The sequence below is a fragment of the Miniopterus schreibersii genome (genome assembly GCF_964146895.1).
Source record: "Miniopterus schreibersii genome assembly, chromosome: 21".
Lineage (NCBI taxonomy): Eukaryota > Metazoa > Chordata > Mammalia > Chiroptera > Miniopteridae > Miniopterus > Miniopterus schreibersii.
This window is the reverse complement of record NC_138123.1, coordinates 14132232-14151184: the sequence shown is the minus strand read 5'-3', so window position 1 is coordinate 14151184 and position 18953 is coordinate 14132232. Positions and strand designations below refer to the sequence as shown.

The following is an 18953-nucleotide window of genomic DNA, read 5'->3' as shown; positions in this document are numbered from 1 at the left end:
TTAGAGGGTTGGGACTTTCACTCCCACTTCCCCCCTCCGGCAAGCTGAGAAAGACTGGAGATCGAATCAGTCACCAATAACCAATGATTCAATCAATTGTGCCCATGTAATAGAACCTCCATAAAAACGCAAAGGAGAGGTTCAGAGAGCTTCAGGGATGGCAGACACGTGGAGGTGCTGGGAGGCTGGTGCACCTAGAGAGGGCAGGGAAGCTCAATGCCACTTTCCGCAGACCTGGCCCTGCATCTTTCCACAGGGCTGTTCTTAAGTTATATCCTTTATGATAAACTGATAATCTAGTAAGTAAACTGTTTTCCTGGGTTATGTGAGCCACTCTAGCAACAGAACCCAAGAAGGCTGGGGAACCTCTAATTTATAGCAGGTTGGTCAGAAGAATGGTAACAACCTGGACTTTCAACTGGTGTCTGAAGTTCGGGGGATGCAGTCTTGTAGGACTGAGCCCTTAACCTGTGGGATCTGATGCTATCTATCTTCAGGTAGACAGTGTCAGAATCGAGTTAAATTGTAGGACACCCAGCTGGTGTCATAGAATTGTTTGGTGTGGAAAAACTACCACGTACTGGTGACCAGACATTTGAGAAGTGACATACAGTACTATAGAGAGAGGACTGTGTATGATGCAAAGGAAAATTATAGTGTTTTTTCTTTATACTATGTTTTCCCCACAGCAACAAAGACACCTCTACATGAAAATGAAGCCATCCCAGGGCAGTTCTGAGGAAGTGGAATGAGAGAGCGAAGTCTCTAGAAAATTATCATCACCTCCTGGCCTATGATCAGGCACAAGGTGGCCATGGGACCCTGGCTGCTTAAGTCACCTCCCTCCTCCAAAGGAGCCACATCAACCAGAAAACAGTAGAGAAATCCAGGACCCTGGGTATTGATTCCAGTGACTCTGGCTCATTCTAGGACCATTAGGGACCATCAGTTTCAACAATGCACAGCCTTCTCTTGGTGTTGAGCCTTCCATGGGATCTGCATGAAGAACAGCTGGGGGTCAAGGAAGGAGAAAGCAAGAGAGGAAGAGAGGACTGGACAAGGCAGAGTCCTCCCACCACCCAACCTCATCCTGGAGTGCAGCTCATCCAGGTCTGAGTCCCAGGCTCGCCCACACATGGGGAAGAAACTGCAGAACAGAACCACAGACCTTCCAGTTCTCAACATTATGGAACATGACAGACACACGAATCAGGATGTTTTGAGTTGTATTAATACACAAAATTAGAGATGCCCCTTAGAAACGCCGCTCTCTTCACATCTATATGAATTGGAGAGTGCTGTAGCTCTAAGCTGAACCGCCAAGAGGATAGCTTTAAAAGAGAATTTCTACAGACATGGGAATTGTCTCCTGAAGGAACTGGAGAAAATGCACAAACAGAATGTGTAGCCCTGCGGGAGGAACAGGTAGAGCTGGGAGCAAATCCCCACTCCTCTGAAGTCGGCCGCTCTGTCTGCCAGGCCCCTCGTTAGAGGAAGAAAAACAGCTCAGGTCTCAGGCTCGCTGTCCTTAGAGCTGGGAAGAAACAGAAGGCCTGCAGCGGAAAACACGTGGGAAGACACATTCTGGGTTCATAGCTTAATCTCACCAGTCTGGTAAAAAATTGTTGTTGCATGATTTTTTGAGAGAGAGAAAAACGTTTAATGGCTAAAATACAACAAAGGAACAAATCTGAATTCTGATTAAAGCAGCAGAGCTCAGGTTTTTAAAGGAAGGGAAAGAGAAGTTCCCAGGGGCTCAATGCCCCGTCCTGTTGCTAACTAGCTGTTGGCGGTGCCCAACAATAAATCATTTCACAATGATGCACACAATAGAGTTTAGGGTAAGGCTGATCCAAGGCACCCCAAGACATTTAGCTAGGGGAGCACCAATAAGATACATGTAGAACATCTGAGATGGTCCAGACAAGGGAAGCCTGGGACCTTATGGAACGACACGTGTCTGCCTTGTCTCCCCACTAAGTAATTTTCCAGGAAACAGTAACTATACTACATACTTAGTATATGTTTATCTTAGAAGTGAATACATTTTCTGCTCCTTAGAAGCAGTGAATGATTTTCTGGATGGATGGATGGATGGATGGGGGTATGGGGGATGGGTGGGGGATGATGGATGAATATTTATTCCCAGCACTTTCCACTGTTTGATCTGTTTCTACCATTTACAAATGAACACTTTCATGAGCAGTGCTTGAAATTTCATGCAGTGATTTTCTGAAGCCCCTTCCTGGCCCACGGGCTTCTCAAGAGGGAGTATGGTGGGGGTGGGGTCTAGTTTGAAAGTGTTCCTTTCTCCGAGACCATCCAGCCACCACAGTAAAACCCCTGGATAAATTCCGAGAGAATCACAAGGTATAATGTGGCTTACAGGTAGAACCACCACAATTACACATACACCAGGATCCAGTTTTCCCAGTGTTTTTAGAATAAATTCTAATTATATACATTTTATTTACTTGTAACTTTGAAAATACACCCACTGCATAAAATCAGATAAATCTACAAAAGATTTTTACGTTGAATATTTAATAAAACAAAATGCTGATTTAAAGTTAAGAGTTTAGATAAACTCTAGAAATCTGTTGTTCTGGGTTATGACCTTTAAATGGTCTTCACACTGTCTCATTGGCCAATTTGTTTTTTAAAAATGTATGGAGGGGCCCAGACAGCGTGGCTCAGGACTGAGCATCGACCTAGGATCCAGGAGATCACGGTTCGCTTCCCAGTCAGGGCACATGCCCGGGTTTCAGGCTCCATCCCCAGCAGGGGGCGAGCAGGAGGCAGCCGATCAATGACTCTCCCTCATCACTGACGTTTCTATCTCTCTCTCTCTGTCTCCCTTCCTCTCTGAAATCAATAAAAATATATTTAAAAAATGTATAGAGGAGGGGACCTCAGGTCCTTCCTGGGCGTCCCACGCCAGCACAGTGCACTCCTGCGAAAAGTGCTCACTAAACTCCCCCACGTGCACGGCACGGGAACGCTGCAGGGAGCCCGGCTGCTTCACGCTACAACCCTAATTCCCTTCCCCTTTCCCTTCATCCTCACTGGAGGATCCTTTTTCCACTGCTCTTTCAGAGAGGGAGGGAGGCAGGGAGGCAGGGAGGCAGGGAGGCAGGGAGGCAGGGAGGGAGGGAGGCAGGGAGGGAGGGAGGCAGGAAGGCAGGGAGGGAGGGAGGCAGGGAGGCAGGGAGGGAGGGAGGCAGGGAGGGAGGGAGGCAGGGAGGCAGGGAGGGAGGGAGGCAGGGAGGGAGGGAGGCAGGGAGGCAGGGAGGGAGGGAGGCAGGGAGGCAGGGAGGCAGGGAGGCAGGGAGGGAGGGAGGCAGGGAGGCAGGGAGGCAGGGAGGCAGGGAGGCAGGGAGGCAGGGAGGGAGGGGCGAGGGAGAAACATAGATGTGCCCTTGCCGGAGCGGACCCCGGGACCTCTGGCGCGCAGGCTGCCACCCAAGCGCGGGCCGCGCCTGCCAGGCCAAGCCCACCCCTTTCCTAAAGAGAACATCCGAGTGCGCGGTCACAGGGAACAAGCAAGCTCCACTCGTGAAGCCAAACCCAGGAAGCAAAGTCGGCACTCATTAAGAAACACCTTTCCCGCCACCCTCTCGAATAACCCTTTGGGGACACACCCAGCTCTTTATCTCTATGTCGTTACCACGTGGATGGTGAAGGAGGGACAAAAGGACTCTCCTGAGAGTCTCACCTAGTCGAGGACCGCAGATGAGCCGCAGCCGACTGGCCAGGGGAAACCTGATCGTCGCAGAAGACGTGGGCCAAAGCGGGCAGCTGACCCAGAGTCTCAGGGCCCACGACCTCGAGCCTCCTGCACATAAATTGCCCGAGAGGGGCCACTTCTCTCCTGCAGTCTCCAATGCATCACACCTCAAGGCTACCTCAAGTGCATGAGACAAAGACGTGTGCCCGCGTCCTAGACAACTGTTCAAGGGCTTGTCACCCTCATTAACCAAAACAACTGACCACGTTCCTAACCATACAGACCCTTCTAGGCTCTGCAATGAGACCAGGAAACACAGCTGGTCTCTTGCTCTACTGATCAGTGAAGTCAGGGAACACAACTGGTCTACTACTCTACTGATCAGCGTACACTCACCACTGAATTGATACAAAAGGCATCATGTTAAAAAACACACCACAAGTCTCCCTCATCCTGACCAGATGAGTAGACACTTCATCCAGCCGGTTCCTGGGTGTCTGCTCTTCCTGAAGCTCCCCAGCGATGAGGCTCCCAGGTCACCTTCATCCCAGCAATGGGAAGCAATTTCTTATTTGCAATGGGAAATTCTTGGATATATGTATCGTCTTGTCCTACATGGGTCTCAGGAGAAGTGGGCTCAGGAATCTCACTCCATGGGGCTCAGGAATCTCACTCCATGGGGCTCAGGAATCTCACTCCCACAGGAGTCTGCAGTCGAGCAGAGGAAGACCCCAGCCCTGCTCGGTAGGAAGCGCGGCTGGGGTGCTGCCACAGAGGCCCTGGGGCAAGACTCTGACCCAGGGGGGAGACAGGACCAGCGCGGAGCCCTCGACACGCCACGGCCCTCTCTGGTGGCGTTACTCTCTTGTCTTCTGCTATCCAGACCAGCTCTCTCTGCCTCCCCATCCACACAGAAGCCAGAATCGCTACCTCACAGCATCTCCTCCACTCACACACCACCCCCAGACTAGACCATGACCTCAAATTTGACGAGGGAAAACTGGGTAGGTGTGGGTCGGGGGGCCACCCTGAGCATGTGGCGCAGGGCAGTTAACAGGGGGTCGTGAGCTGGGAAGACCTTCCCAAAGGTGTGGGCTCCAAACGTCTCATAAAGACACGGTCTCTGTTTACTTCACTTCTGCCCCCTCCCGCCAACACTCCGCTCCTGTCTGCAGGATTCATCCTCAGTTCCCACTGATCCACTTTCTCTTCTTCCCTGGGTGTTCACTTTAAAGAGGGGTCATCAAAACAAGACAAAACACCTGCTAGGAGACCGGCTAACGTGAGCTCTGAGAGGGGGTGAGACTGCTGGTCGGTGCTCTCAGCTGGGCTCAGGCGGAGACCAGCCGAGTGAGCAGCAGGAGTCCCACCTCCTGACTGAGGAAGGAGACCCCAAGTGCCCTACAGAGGGTAACCCTGGAAGACCCCGCGGAAATGTGGATGCTTAGCGCCGTGTGTGTGTGTGCATGTGTGTGTGTGTAAATAGACTTTTACTAACACATTTAAGAAATGTCTATTGACGCAGGTGCCAGAGATCTCTCTAACTGGGGATGGAATCTCCATGCTCCAGGTGCCGAGAGGCAAACTGCGGCTGCAGACAGTGTGAGCCCTGCCCTTGCAGAGCTGGCTGTGAGTGTCAGCCACACGCTTCACTGGCCGTGACAATAGGTGTGAAAAGTGGCAGCACCGTGGGGGCCCGACAAGGACACCTCCCAGACCTACCGCTGAGGTCAGGGAGGCTCCCTGGAAGCAGCGACACCTGCCCTGGGCCCTGGATGAGCAAGGTGACATGCACCAGCGCACCCCTGACAGCACATCAAGGGGCTAGAGCAAAACGTACCAGAGTCCATTTCTGCTCACAGCCTCACCTGTGCCAGCCAGGCCACCGTGCTCCAGTCAAGCTGGGTCACCTTTGAGGAATCGTGTGGCATCGCTGTGCACATCCTGTTCCTCTGCCTGGAGTGTGAGCCCCCCCCCCCCCCAAACACACACACTGCCTGGGGCTCATTACTCCTCCAGCCGCTGAGCTGAATTCACTCCCCGAGAAAGGGCTCTGGAAACAACCCAAGCTAACCCTCCCCCCACCGTATGACCACTTCAAATGCCACCTTCTCTCCCTCCAGTCTGAGATTTGAAGGCAAAGACCGTGTCTCCCATCGCTGATCTCTGGATTCTGGCTCGGAAAGTTTGCTAAATGAATAAATGAAAATAAAGGCACATTTAGAGATGCCAGGCAAAAGGCTAGAGACTATACACACTTCCTTTCATGTAAGCCTCATGACATTCCCACAAAGTGCCTACATCACCCCCACTTTATAGATAAGAAATCAGGTTCACAGAGGCCAGTGTCTTGGCGATATTTCTGCAAAGGGACAAAGCTGGGATGTGAACGCAGCTCCCTGAGGGTCCATTTCCTCTGCTTCTCCTGGCACATTAAAGGGACTGAGGCTGCCCCTCCTTCAGTCAGGGCTGAAATTCCAGTGAGCATCCCTATCGACACTCAGGAAAATACTGGAGTTCAATGACTCATACACATGTAGATTAATCTTCTTTAATCATCACCCCAGGGTATGTTTTTATTGATTTGAGAGAGAGAGAGAGAGAAACATCTATGTGAGACAGGAACATCTTTGTGAGAGAGAAACATCGATCAGCTGCCCTGAATGGGAATCTAACCCACAGCCTTTTGGTGCTGGAACGATGCTCCAACCCAGTGAGCCACGCGGCCAGGGCTGGGTTAATTTTTAGTGCAACTAACCTGCAGCAGCTTAAGGAAAGGACAAGGCTCACAGCAGCAGGCTTCAGAGGAGGTGCTTTGTGAAGAGACCCAGGATGGGCTCCTGCAAACACTGAGGCATCTCCTTGCCGGGGCCGCTTTTAAATATGGGAAGACTGTGCTTCCTGGAGGGGGGAGCGGGACCACCTGCCCTTCACAACCAGGCGCGAGGGGTTTGTTAACACCTGTGTGTCACCTGAGTGCACTGGGGAGCCCGAGTCCCCTTAAAAATAACTGTTCGGCATCTTAATTCTTTAAAATCTCAGAAAACTATTACTAAGTCGTTAGCATAAATTCATATTCAGGAATAAAATTTACTCTCTGAGAAAAGAGAAACCATTATGGTCTATGCTCCCCCCACTTCACCCCACCCCCTCCAACTTTTTCATTCAAAATCTCTTCAATCTAGTATTTCATGTGCCAAGTTCCATTCCAGAATAAACGTTTACAACCAAGTAATAAATCTCTCACAAGTGGGTCACTTTTTAATTGCTGACCTGACCTTTACAATTTGGGGAGAGTCAAACAGAAGTTGCTTACCATGAATTCAATTACGCTAAGAGCCACCGCTGCAGTCATCACCGGTAATGACGTCCAGCAACCTCCACTCAGCGCAGTGGGAGAGGGCACAGGGAGCAGGAAGGTCGTCTTTCTCTGCAAACTCTCCCCACCTCCTTTATATAAACCCTTCCTAAAATTTAAACCTGGGGGATCCTGAATCCTGAGATATCAGGGAGTTGTTCAGGGCTCAGTAACCCCCATGCTCCCAACCAAGGCTGAAGTCTCCAGTGGCAGGCGGGAGTGACCACGCAGCTAGGGATGGGGTGGTCATTTGAGACCAGCCCACCCTCCACTCTACAAATGACTTACAACTTAACCCACTAGCAGTTTTTAAAGGTCATTTCTATCTGAACATACCAACAACCACATTGTATTAATAATGCTAAAGAGAGCGAGACCTCATCTTAAGCAATAAACATGACCTCCCAAAAGCTATTGCTAAAAGGTTTCTTTGCTAGAAAAATGTTTGTGAGCTCACTATTTGAAAAACCCCTTTAGGGAAACCTTCTGCAAAGTAAAACATCTCTGCTACCTGCAAGCGACGCATCTATCTCCTGGATGCAGCTGTCTGCTGACCTGGTTCCAGACAAAGCCCACCTGTCGGGAGACCTCGTCACCCGTCTCCCATCTCTGGATCCCGGCACACAGCAAATGCTCCCAGAAAGTCTGCTAAGTGATCAGTGAAAATAAAGGAGCTATAGTTATAGGTGCTCCTTCCTCCTGCTAAGAGGCTTCCCGTGGGATCTCCAAGACACGCTCCAAGGCCTCCCATCACCCCTGTGCCGAAATCGCCAGGCCCCACACATCAGCCTGGCCGCCCAGGACCCGGAGGCTCGCCTCAGTCTCTGTCCCCTGTCCTCCCCACAGCCATCTCCTCCCAGCACATGTCTACGCCAGAGAAACGAGACAGCCAGGGAAGCAGCGGATATTCCAGCCAGTCCTCTCTCTTCCACTGCGCTACAAGGTGGGAGGGGAAAGGGAGTCATTAAGAGAACGCATCCAAATGGTGCTGATTTCTGGAGCACTTCCTACCAGGGATCAATCTGTGGTGAGTGGGTGTGGAGCAGACACACAGGCTCTGTCAGAGAGCTGTTGGTTCTAACCCGGAGGGTCATGGAAACCTAAGAAGTGGCCCAGGAAGAAGGAAGAGAGAGGGTCAGGCACTCAGAAGGCGGGACAGCCAGGCCAGGGTGGCCCTGGTGGCAACAGAGAGGGTGCACTGGGAGCACAGACCTGGGTTAGGCTAAGGAGGGATCCTCAGGCAGGGGCACACTCCCGGGGGACACTGCGCGTAGTCTGCAAACATTTTTGGTTGTCACAGGAAGGCGGGTGCTAGATGCCAGGGATGATACTAAACACGCTACAATGCACAGGGCAGCCCCCCTACACACACAGGATAAAAAATTATTCTGCACAAAGTGTCAATGGTGCTGAGGTCGAGAAACCCTGGGTTCAACCAAAGCTTGTCATCAAGAATTCTGGTCCAGTCCAGGGCTCAGAAGGTCAAGGATGACACATACGATGGCAGGAAAGGAAGGCATGAAGCACTTTGAAACCCGCAGAAAGCCAGCATGAATCCGCAGAGGCGCACTGAAGGTTCTCGGTCCTGGAGGCAACCATTCAGTCAGTCAGCAAACACCTTGCAAACATCTACGGCGCGAATACCGTGGCCCACGTGTGCTGCCTGGGCTCCGACCCACGCACGGCGGGGGATCCGAGGGGCTGCCCAGAACACGGGCCAAGGTTTGTTTCAGAAACTCAGAATGTGGTGCTCGGAGGACATCAGCCCCTGAGAAGAGGGACTCGGCCCTCCCAACCTGCCTGTTTACAGTTTAATTCTCAGTAGAATGTTCCGCATGAACCATCCCTCTCAGACCCAGGACCTTTCAGGATTTGGAAAACAATTCCTTACAAAAAGTCCCTGTCGAGAGTGCGACTTGTTCATCTCGCCGGCTGGGTTGAGAACAGAGCGAAGACCGTTTCTGCGCTGTTAGCAGTCACCTCCTCTATCTCTACTGCCCAAGCACAGTCTAAACGCTGAAAGGTGAGCAAGGACACCCGGTCATTCCAGCAATCGCTGCCGCGGCCAGAGCAACTCACTCATGCCTCTCAGCCTGGACACTCACTGGCAACTCCCTCAGTGGGGACAGACAAGCCGCTTTTAAAGATGCCTACAAGGTGACATCATGTCCACGATGAAGCTTGCTTGGTGCCTCCTATAACTTGCTCTAGAGACCACGAGAATACCAATTATTTTATAATCATCCTCTCCCCCGATTTGTGGAGTGTGATTTTTAACCAACAAACGAAATGACTAACTGACCCCACCATACAGACCAGCCTCTTCGCTACTTTTTTTCTACTTGGGTAACATGGCAAAACTGCCAAAGCACTGCTCTAAAATGTCTCTGGCTGTATTAATAAAACATCAGCTTCTCTAAATTTAAACTTAAAATCCAATTAAGTCATCAAAATGTCAGTTGTCACCTAAAGCATTTCAGTAAAAAGGAGATACCTGGAATAAAGAAGAATCTTCACAGGAACAGAGAGGTGGAGTGAGCTGATTTTACTCACATCGCCATGGTCACTGGACGTGTCTGCCAATATCTGCTCCAGTGGAGCCCCGGAGAGGGTTATTATTATTGAATGAACACCGCTGGTAGTGCAGGGACTTGTTTCCATATGGCCTTTCCCCTTAGTGGTAAAATATGCTTGTACCAGACACAGTCATCATTGCTGTAACCTCCCAAAGCCACAACCTCGGTGAAAAGGTCTACAAAGCACAAGGGGCCGGTCACAAATGGAACTACAAGGATAAACCTTAGTCTGACTTTAGGGCTAAACAGACGAGTCCATGAAGGCTGTAATTTATACCACTATCTTCAGTTAGTCAGAAAGCAGAGAACAGAAGAAACAAAATTCCTGATAGAAATTTTAAAAGCAGGAATATAATCTGAGTATCCTGCCCTTATCTACAAGACGAATGGTTTCCGATGGGCTTCCAATCTCATTCTACACCCAGCGCTTTTCGGTTGGAAAGGGAACGTGGCCCTTTGTCTTCCGTCTATAATCCAGAACCAACCGATCAGCTACAGTTCTAGCAGCAGAGGCAGGAGACTGGAGGAGACACATAACCTTTTAAAGATTGATACAGAGTTAAATGCAATCACCACAGTCCTTTAGAAACAAGTAAGGGCATGAAAAGAAAACACTGAAATCCTATGTTTCTTCCTGCAAATAACTAAAAAGTAACCAGCTAACTGCTAGCATACCACTGACCTTTGGCTTGAAATCAAGGGTTTTAGAGGCAAAAAAACTAAAGGTAGACATATTTTTAGAGCTGAATATGATTAATTTACAAAAGCTGGATTTCTTTTCCCCCCTAAGGACTAATAAAGTATGTTCCAATTTCAGGGAACAAAGGGTAAAAACATATCTCAAAATCATTATGTTGTTAGTCTTTATTACAAATGGAACAAAGTGCTACTCATTTCTCACACTGACTGAAGTGGTCATTGGCAGCTTCTTTGTTCAGTAAACAAACCATGGTGATGGGCCCCCTGATTATGGTTTACAGTCACGGGTATCTGGAGTTTGTTATAGTCGGCTTCTCCCTTCCAAAGCCAGAGAAAGAAACATCCCCGGGTGAGTCCTGACCGCACAGGTAATGCCTGTGTAAGTGACACATCATTGTCACAGCCCTCAGCTGGGGCGCATGGCGAAGGGAAGTTTCAGCTGCTGCACCCGGCACCAACCACTTCTCTCCACCAAATCTAGAATGATCCAAAGGAAGCTCTACAGTACGGAGGACAGAAAAAGCCGTGGGGCAAAATGAGCTAAAATGAAGGCCCCAGAATTGCCCTCCACCATCAGGGCCTAGAGGATCCAGAGAAGAGTTTTAAAATCCAGGCCAGCCAAGTCTGCAGTCTCTAGCCGAGCCTGGACTCCGGCGAGGCGAGCAACACTTTCAGCTCCGCAGGGAGGCCTCACAGTGCAGGATACACTGTTTCCAAAGTCTCGCAGAGTGTGGTACCTGATTAGCAAGGAGATGACGGCAGACGGGAGGGGGGAGGGGGAGAGTGGAGGGTGTAAGAGAACGGATCAGAAATTCCCAAAGGTCAGGGAGAGCTCCGTCTCCAGGCCCCTTCCTAAAAGTTGCTAACCTGGGTCTGTGCCTGCGGTCAGGGCAGCCCGGGACGGCCGGACGCGCGGCTGCGTGCGCCCCGGGGACTTCGCGGACCTCCGCAGGCGAGGCGCACGCGGGAGGGGGAATGCGGCGAGGGGTCTTACTTTTGTAGCTCGCCGCCCAGGGCTGGTAGCCATAGTAGCCAGTGATGCGCAGGATCCGCTCCTCGATGGACGTGAGCCCCGCGGGCCCGCTGGTGAGGTCCTCCACCGAGCGCGACCACTTCAGGTCCTCCTTGATCGCCTCGTCCACCACCAAGTACTTGAGCTGCCGGAGCTGGGGGCTGATGTCCGACAGTCTCCGAGGGCTGACGTCCGGTGACCTCCTCATGCCACTGAGGCCACGCAGGGGGGCCGGGAGAGATGGAGGGGGGATTGCGGTGAGGCGCGACCTGAGGCAGAGCAAGGGCGCGGCCTGGCCTCCAGGGGCAGGTGGCACCGCAGAGCCCGCGCTTCGCCGCCCCCGACCCCCGCCCCCAGCTCCCGCGGCAGCCCGGGCGTCGGGTCCCGTCTCCGGAGTCCGGCCCCAGGCGCCTCGGGGCAAGCAGGCTGGGGCCAGCGGCCAGGGCCGGGCGCCCCGAACTTCCCGAGCAGCCCCGCCGCGAGCCGCCCCTTCCCGAGCGCAGACCGCCCCGCGTCCCGGCGGCACAGGACCGCCCGCCCGCGCACCCGCTCCAGGCGCTACTCACATGGCGATGCCTTTGCCCCGGGGCGCGCCGCCGGGAAACTCTCGGATCCCCATAGGCAGCCGCAGGGTGCAGCCGGGAGCGCCCAGACTTGAGGCGGAGGGCCCGGCGGCCCGCGCTGCCGGCAGCCGCGGACCCGGGCGAGGAGGGCGCGCAGCCCGCCGAGGGTCCGCGCCGCCCCGCGCCGCCCGTGCGCGCCCGCGCCGCCTCCCCAGCGCCTCCCTCCGCGGCGCGCGGCGCGGGCGCGGCTCAGCCCGGCTCCGGCCGGTCGCGGGGCCGCTGCAGCCGGGCGGCGGCAGGGCCGTGCCCCCCGCCTTCACCGCCGCCCCAGCACTCGGCGGGCGCGGGGGCCTCGGAGCCGGGAGAGCGCCGGGAGCCCTGTGCGCTCTCGAGGCATCCGAGCCGGCGGTCTGCGCCAGCCCGAGGCGCGCGGGCCGGGGGGGGGCGCTGCTGCTCCTGCCCTCGCCGGGCGTGCGCCGGGCGCCCTCGCTCCGCCCGCGACCTGGGCGCGGCGCGCTCCCCTCCCCTCCCCGCGGCCACGGCCGGGCGGCCCTGTGCTCCCGGCTCAGCAGCTCAGTTCAGTTCAATCTCCCCGTCTCTCTCCTCATTCTAAAACTAATAAGCAAAACTGCTCGGAAGGGCAGAAACCTGGTTTCATCTCCGTGAAAACCAAGCTCAGAATGTCAAGTAAGTGGCACTTTGCAGGCAAAGCTGAGACACGCAGCGCTGGGAACCCGGGTCAGGCCGGCCCGCGCAGAGCTTGCTCGTGTTGGTGACTCAGGCACTAAAGCAGACGGCTCTTCTTAGATTTCCACTTGTGAGCCTTTAATCTTTTCTTTTTCTCTCCAGAAGCCATCTCTCCAGAACACCTAATCATTTTTCATAATGTTATTTTTCTGTCTTAAAAAAAATAGAAGAAACAGTTTAGGAAATACAGAAATATGTAAAGAAAAAAAAATACCAATTATCCAGCCAAAAATGACTGCTTGGAATTATGTGTATTTTCTTCCACACCTTTTTCCTATGGAAAGCACATTTTTTCGCAAAATTAGAATCAAATTGCACACACTACTTTTTGTACTTTTTTAATATTAAAATTATATTGTTTTAGCAAACTAGGGATAGACACTTTCTTAAATTAATAGTGGACATCTGCAAAACTCTGACATCATAATGGGAAGAAACTAGGAGCTTCCTTGTTAAGATCAGGAGCAAGGCGGGGGTGTCTCTTCTCTCCACTCCTTTTCAATATCCTGCTGCAAGTACTAGCCACTGCAATTAGATAAGAAAAGGAAATTAAGAGGGTGTCTATTGGGAAGGAAGAGGTACAACTTTCTTTGCTCACAGATGACATCATCATCTATGTAGAAAACCTCCATCGACTAAAACTGACCAGGAACAAACACTGATTACAGCAAGTTTGCAGGTTAATGTGCGAAAGTCAATCAATTTCCTATATACCAGCAATGAACAATTGGAATTTGGAATTTAAAACATTATACCATCTACATCAGCACACAAACGAAATATTTAGGTGTAAATATATGGGCAAGGTCCATATGAGGAAAATTACAAAGCCCTGATGAAAGAACTAAGAAAACAATTAAATAAATGGAGAGATCTTCCATGTTCTCTGGTAGGAAGACAATATTGTTAAGATATCAGTTCTTTCCAACTTAGATGTATAGATTCAGTGTAATCCAAATAAAAATTTCAACTAGTTATTTGGTTTATATCAACAAGGGCCGGTGAGTGTTAGGGAGGGTAGGATAAATACGTGAGCACAGGAGATGTTTACGGCAGTGACACTTCTGTATGGTACTATAGTGCTGGATACTTGGCACATACACTGGTCAAAGTCCGTAGATTGTACGACCCCAAGAGTAAACCCTAATGTAAATGATGGACTTTGGTTGACAATGATGTGTCAGTGGTGGCTCCCTGACTGTCGGAAACATACCACTGATGCCGGGTGTTGATGCTGGCAGGGAGGCCGTCTGTGTATGTGGGCGTGGGAGGTACTTCCCCTTCAATTTTGCTGTGAACTTAAAATTTCTCTAAAAATAGCCTATTATGCAGCTTTCTAGTGTCACAATATTCTTCTAAAATATTTTTACTGGATGTACCATTATGTTACGGCTGTTTTGATCATAAAAGCAACAAAGGTAATAAGGTAAATACCTTGTTAAAAAGGTAATAAGTAATATCTAAGTGTATAAATAAAAATTAATATACTTAACCTGTCTTTTGGGAGAGCCTGAGGGACAAGGTGTTCTCTCTCTCTCTCTGTCAGTAGATGAATGAATGATTAAAATGTGATACACACACACAATGGAATGCTATTCGACCATAAAAAAGCAAATCTTACCATTTGCAAGAACGAGGATGAACCTTGGGGGCATTATGCTAAGTGAAATAAGTCAGACAGAGAAAGACAAATACTGTATGATCTGACTGATATGTCAAAAAAATAAATCTCATAGAAAATGAGATCAGAGTTGTTGCTAGGGGTGGGGGAGGGGCATGGGAATTGGGTAAAGGCACAAACTTCCAGTTAGATGATAAATATGTAAACAATGCTCTATGGCATATTTGAAAGTTTGCTAAGAGGGTAAATCCTAAAAATTCTCATAACAAGGAAAAATAATTTGTAATTATATGAGGTGATGGGTGTTAACTAAAGTTGCAGTCATTTCACAGTATATAACCTGTCAAGTCATTGTGCTGTGGACAGTGCTGTCTGTCAGTTACGTCTCAAAACTGAAAGAAAAATATAAAGTGCAGACTCTCATATTCTGTTCACACTAAGGGGGTCCCCACCAGTAAGCCTGGGAACTGGTATTTTAATGAGCCCTCTTAATGAGGCTGTGACAGGTGATCAGTGAACTACATTCCTTGAGGACAGGAGGGCCTCAAAAGCATGTGGAAGCATTTTAAAAACAGAAAAGTAGACCTGGGTGGGGGGCTTTGGGGGGGTAGGAAGCGATTAACCGAAGAACATGTATGCATAGCCTATGGACACAGACAATAGCCTGGGGAAGACCTGGGGTGGGGCAGGGGTTGGGTGGAGGGGGCAAAAGGGGAGAAAATGGGAGGCATCTGCAATACTGTCAACAACAAAATAAAAAATAAAAAAACTAATTTCCAGTCTTCATTGCTTAATCCCCAAGAGACTGCGTAAGGGCTCCTCTTGCCTTTAGCAGATTTCTTTCTTATTTTTTTAACTTTTTTGTTTAAATCTTCACCTGAGGACATGCTTAGAGAGAGGAAGGGAGACAGAGACAGAAAAACATCGACGAGTCGCCTTCTGTCTGTGCCCCAACCGGGAATCAGACCTGCAACATCTCAGTGCTCAGATGCTTGGCCAGCTGGGCCGCTCTGGCTGCACTGCCTTTAGCAGCTTCTGACCCAGCTCCCCAGAAGCTGCAAACCCCGAACTCGGCGAGCCTTCCATGGGGAAAACTCGGGGCTCAGGTTTCCAGCCTGTCTTCCAGCTCGGCTCAGTCACTGAAAGCTTTGCTCATCTCACTGACCTTTGGCAGAGGCCCTCTCCCAAGGCCATTTCCAGTCCTGCTGGCATCGGGGTGGGGGGACACTTGGCAGCTATCAGCTCACCTTAGGACAGTTCTGCTTCTCTGGAATATAAATTTGCCTAACCGTTCTCTCTTCCACAGCTCTCTGCTACCTTGACAAATACCACTTACCTGGCTGTCCAGGTTGTTGCAGTGTAGGTGTCAGTGTGCTAAGACTGCTGCATCCTACCAGAATACAGATGTCCTCCTGAAACGCATGTTTATCGATATTTATTTTCATAAAGCAGCCATGAACTTTTATTAACACTAGCACATTTATCATGCTATCCTCAGAAATTGGCTGTTAGATTTGTGTGTTTTTTTCAGCTGGCTTCGCTTGGGTTCCTGGGTCAATCTGGAGCAAAGGGGCCGGGGATGGAAATGATCATGCACTGGCTTCCTTTGGCTTAGTTGGCATTTTGCTTGTTTTTGAATGATTTCAGCTCTGAGGCTAGGGGACCAGCAGCAGCAGCCGGTGCATCTTCATGCGTGGCAGACGCAACTCAACTCGCTGCTTAAATGAGGGGATGCAATTTTCATTTTCTGCCCAGAATGAAACCTCAATGAGTGCGTTCATCAAAATGGGTTCTGTGCTGCAAGCCCAGCTAATCAACTGCTGCTACTTAAAAGGGAATATATTCTTCCTATTTTCTAGAGATTTGCAATATAGAGCAACACGGGCCGTGATCAAAGTAGGAGATGATCCTGTGGAAGCTTGTGGGAGAGATTTCCGAGTCTGCACCGGGGGGAAGGTGGAGGACATGGAGCTTCAGGGAGACACTAGTTTGAAAAATGAATAGAAATTAGGACATAAGGAGGAAGGGGAACAGGTGTGTGTGTGGGGGGGACAAAAAAGCTAGGGGTCCACAGCGGGAGGTGGGCCACAGCACCCCAACTGGGGCGCTCAGAATGAACAGGAAGCTGTAATGGGGGAGGGAGGCACCACGGTGGGATCCCAGAGGCCTTTGGAAACAAGGCCACCACTGTCATGGCCCTGAACACGGAAGCGGCATCCCAGCTGGTCTCCCCCACACTCCCCTCTACCTCAGCCACAGTGACCCTCTCACGGGCAGAGTGATCCCATCGCTCTGGGGTAAAACCCTTTGGGTGGCATCTCCCTCTGCAAGTCAGAGACCCAGAGCCTCACCTTGCCCACCTTGCCTCGCTCCCTGCGTCTGCTCTGCTTCCACGCCAGCCTTGCGGAGCCGGGGGATGTGTTTCACTTGCTGTCACCCGCAGGATACTGCACAAGACACCTCTCTGCCTGCAGAGCCCACCTCCGTGACCTTGTCAATTCCTTCACCACAAACTGACTTAGGTCCTTCCTACGCAGCCCTATAACGCTCCACAGTTGCCTCTATAACCTTACACATTAATTTACACGGTCATGCGATTAAAACCTGTCACCCACCAGGCTACAAGTTGTACGAGGCAGAGACCTGCTCTCATTCTGACCCTAGTGCCCAGCATAGTGCCTGGGTAGGTCCTGCTGAAAAAAGATGTTAAATGAATGAGAAAATGAAAAAAATGAACAAATAAGACTCTAATTGGACAGTAAGACATGTAAGGAATATATTACACAATTTAAAAATCTATTTTCACTTTTTGTTATTGTCAATTCCCATTTCTAGGTTAAGACAGGATTATAAATCGCTGGGGAGGGACTTCTGTGACTGATTCCCTCCCAGTTTATCTCCTATGGAGCTCTAACGCTCAGCCTTTCCACAATCCTAATTTTTCAGCCCAGATAGTACGTGTAGCAATAAAATGTCCTAGATTTTCTGAGTTAGTCTTGATTTTAAATATCCTGTTCCATTGTTCTCAAAGAGTATGCTTCTATTGTTAAAAATGTCCTAATTTGGGGTTCAGAAAATTTAGTCACTGTGATATATGTGTCTGACATGCTTCTGGAAGATATATGGGTCACGATAGATAGATAGGTAGATTAGATGATAGATTAATAGATAGATGAGAGATAGATAGATAGATGATAGATGTAGGGTAAGATAATAGATGGACATACAGGCACCCACACCTGCATGTGCTTTATCTTACCCCAATAAATGGTAACCTCTTTCATTTAGGGGTTGTGTCTTCCTTTTTCCCCCTAAGTTCTTTTTTTAATTTTATTTTTATATTTTATTGATTTCAGAGAGAGGAAGGGAAAGGGAGAGAGAGAGAACCATCAATGATGAGAGAGTCATTCACCAGCCGCCTCCTGCACGCCCCCCACTGGAGATCGAGGCCACAACCCGGGCATGTGCCCTGATGGGGGATCGAACCGCGATCTCCTGGATCCTAGGTTGATGCTCAACCTCTGAGCCGCACCGGCTGGGCACCCCTACCTTCTCCAGCATTCAGTGACTAAGTGAACACTGTGGCTGGGTTAAGCAGCAGCGGGCAGAGTAGTAGACCTGGCTGTGGCACACGGCGCAGTAGGAAGGGGGCCTTCACTCTGGTCCTGCAGACCTTCGACCGGAGCAGCTAAGACAAGCATCCTCGAGGGGTTACGGAGGTCTGACTGCAGCTGTGTGTTTCACAGTATTCCTCCGTGTTAGCTCCTGTCGTGTGTTTGGCAAGGCATCGTATGCAAGAGATAAGTAAAGAGAGAATGTCTCTGTAAGAAAAAGAGAAACAAAACAGAGTCTGGAAATTTGAATCCTTGCAGGACTGGGAAAGCCAGTTGCTTCTAGGCCCCAACGAGTAAGAAATTAGACTTCAAAGGTTCTGAAAATTGGCCATCAAGTGAGTCTTCTCAGATTAATTTACGTGGAATCCCCAAACCTAGTGGCCTCAGAGTCGTTGCCATTAAACTGAGACAGAGAAGGAAACAGGCGAGGAAGCCAAACAGCAAGGGAGAGGCGGTGCCGGTGATCGAGGCCAGGGAGGCTCGCTCTAGGTCCGGACAGTCCGGAGGAAGACTGGGGAGCCCACGGAGGGTGAGGCATTTCTCCATTCAGCCGGCGGCAGGACTGAACAATACACAGGGGACAAACCTGCACCTCTGAAAGTCCCCGGCCAGTCTTACAGGAATAGCGGCCAAGGGTGGGTGAGACATCAGTCAGCTAACACGGCCTCTGTTAGGACTACGCTGTGTCACGTTTACAGGACTGGGGCTGTGCCTGGAGAAGGCGGCGAGGAAGCCTGTGTTTCACTTTCCCCACAGGAGGCATAAACCTGTGCTTAAGAAACAGTTCTGGGCATAGTCAGTGGCACATTGTACCAACTGGAAGCCAACAGATCAATTTTTAAGACAAAATATACTCAAAGAAAGCACAATCCCAATTAAGAAAGCCTTTGGTCTTGGACGCTTCCTACGGTCTTTGGCCCCAGACGAGAAAGCGGGGAGCAGGCTGGAGAAGCTTTGCAGACACGGGGAGCCCAGGCTCCTCAGCACTGATTCCAGCGGGAACCAGGGAGGGGATTCCAATGGATAAACTTCCGAA

At 50.5% G+C, this 18953-nt stretch overlaps 1 protein-coding gene across 1 annotated transcript in view; it reads right to left on the bottom strand.

Annotated features, from left to right (window-relative positions):
- Nucleotides 1-11999, bottom strand: part of SLC35F3 (solute carrier family 35 member F3) — a gene marked incomplete at both ends in the record, with an annotated part of 246796 nt that extends 234797 nt beyond the window's left edge. Inside the window, 2 exons of the mRNA XM_081124074.1 lie at nucleotides 11355-11584; nucleotides 11939-11999. Of these exons, the coding sequence (XP_080980200.1) occupies nucleotides 11355-11584; nucleotides 11939-11991 (283 nt within the window). The remainder of the gene's footprint in view (nucleotides 1-11354; nucleotides 11585-11938) is intronic.
- Between the last annotated feature and the right edge of the window lie 6954 nt (nucleotides 12000-18953).